At 44.1% G+C, this 1,719-nt stretch overlaps 1 protein-coding gene across 1 annotated transcript in view; it reads right to left on the reverse strand.

The window, feature by feature from the left end:
* LOC102853936 (signal transducer CD24-like) overlaps window positions 1-336 on the reverse strand; it is a 9,708-nt gene extending 9,372 nt beyond the window's left edge. Inside the window, exon 1 of the mRNA XM_006896251.1 lies at window positions 118-336. Coding sequence (XP_006896313.1) covers window positions 118-336 — 219 coding nt within the window. The remainder of the gene's footprint in view (window positions 1-117) is intronic.
* Window positions 337-1,719: the final 1,383 nt, after the last annotated feature.

Below are 1,719 nucleotides of genomic sequence, written 5' to 3' on the forward strand. Positions count from 1 at the left end.
AATCAGTAGATTCAATGAGGATCTAGTTTTTCCTTGCCACACTGCATTTAATTTGTCATATGGATTGAGTTGAGAGGATATGGAAGCAGAGAGATCTCTAGGCCTGCATCTCTCAACAGTCGAGATGTAGAAGGGAGAACGATACCACAAGAAGACAGGCTGTGCACTGCAGGGGACCTCCACTTCCCTGGTGGTAGTTTTGTGGTTTTGTGTATACTTGGAGAAATTACTTGATTGTAGCATGATAATTGTATTATCTGAATAAATCTGCGTGGGGAGGAGCAGGGCAAGGAACAGCAGCCCCAGTCCAAGACTGGCCAACATCCCTCTACCCATGTCTGCTCCTCCCTTTTACTTTTGACTTTCAAACTATGCAGAAAAACAGCAAACTACACAGGAAAATAGCACTAAATAGTTTTAAATAAACAAATAATTTAAGCGCTCTCTTTCTATTCCAGCTTTAAAGTTAACTTTACAGCTTCCTTCGAGTCAAGTTTTAGGACCACCTGGTCCAAGCTATAGTCTTCGCAATTACATGCTATGCATCAGAGAGTTGGAAAGTGAATAGGGATGAGAGAAAGAGAATTGATGCCTTTGAGTTGTGGTGCTGGAGAAGAGTGTTGAATATACCATGGACTGCTAGGAGAACAAACAGATTTTTCCTGGAGAGTGTGAAGCCAGGATGCTCTTTGGAGTCAAGGATTCTTCTGAAGCTTCGCCTGACATTATTTGGGCATGTTGCAAGGAGGGACTGGTCCTTGGAGAGGGATATCATGTTTGGAAGAGTGGAGGGACGGCACAGGAGAGGAAGCCCCTCAATGAGATGGATCGATTCTGTGACTGGAGTGGTGGGAATGCGTGTGTTTGAGACAGCAAGGTTGGCGCAGGATAGAACGGCATTTAGGGCTCTTGTACATAGGGTCGCTATGAATCACAAGCAACTTGATGGCACGTAACAACAACTGTAGTGTAATAGAAAGCTATGGTGGCCTGGTGACAAGAAGCAACACTGCAATCCCAAAGAAACTCAGCTGGAGGCCACCTGCTGCTGTGAGGGAGAAGGATGGGAAATATCTTCCTGTGGCATTAACTGCCTCTGAAAATTCCCTGGAGGGTCAATAATAACAGTAGTGTAATACTCTGCAGTGGTTCAAATCCACAAGCAAATCCTCGAGAAATATAAACACTTTTTTTCTTTAAGATTTACATTCCCAGAAGTTCTGGAATGGTCACTTGGATTGACTCAATGGCAGTGAGTTTGAAGATTTTATCTTTTGAGGGATTTTTTGTTTGTTTGTTTTTTGTTTTGTTTAAGTGAACTTTATATTGTTGTTGTTGTTGTTATGTGCCGTTGAGTCGCTTGCGAGTCATAGTGACCCTATGCACAACAGCCTTAAACTCTGCTCTGTCCTGTGGCAATCACACTGTCTCTAACACACCTATCTCGATCACCCCGTCACTGAATCAATCCACCTCATAGAGGGCCTTCCCCTCCTGTGCTGACCGTCCACCCTACCAAGCATGATGTCCCTCTCAAAGGATTAGTCCCTCCTTACAACATGTCCAAAGTTTATCAGATGGAGCTTCAGAATCCTTGCCTCCAGGTAACCGCCCGGTTTAACCCTTTCCAGGATGAATCTGTTTCTTTTCCTAGCAGTCCATGGTACCCTCAATACTCTTCTCCAGCACCAAAGCTCAAAGGCATCAATTCTTCTATCC

Source organism: Elephantulus edwardii, unplaced genomic scaffold, assembly GCF_000299155.1.
Source record: "Elephantulus edwardii isolate Elephantulus edwardi_28Jun2011 unplaced genomic scaffold, EleEdw1.0 scaffold00184, whole genome shotgun sequence".
In the NCBI taxonomy this organism is placed as follows: domain Eukaryota; kingdom Metazoa; phylum Chordata; class Mammalia; order Macroscelidea; family Macroscelididae; genus Elephantulus; species Elephantulus edwardii.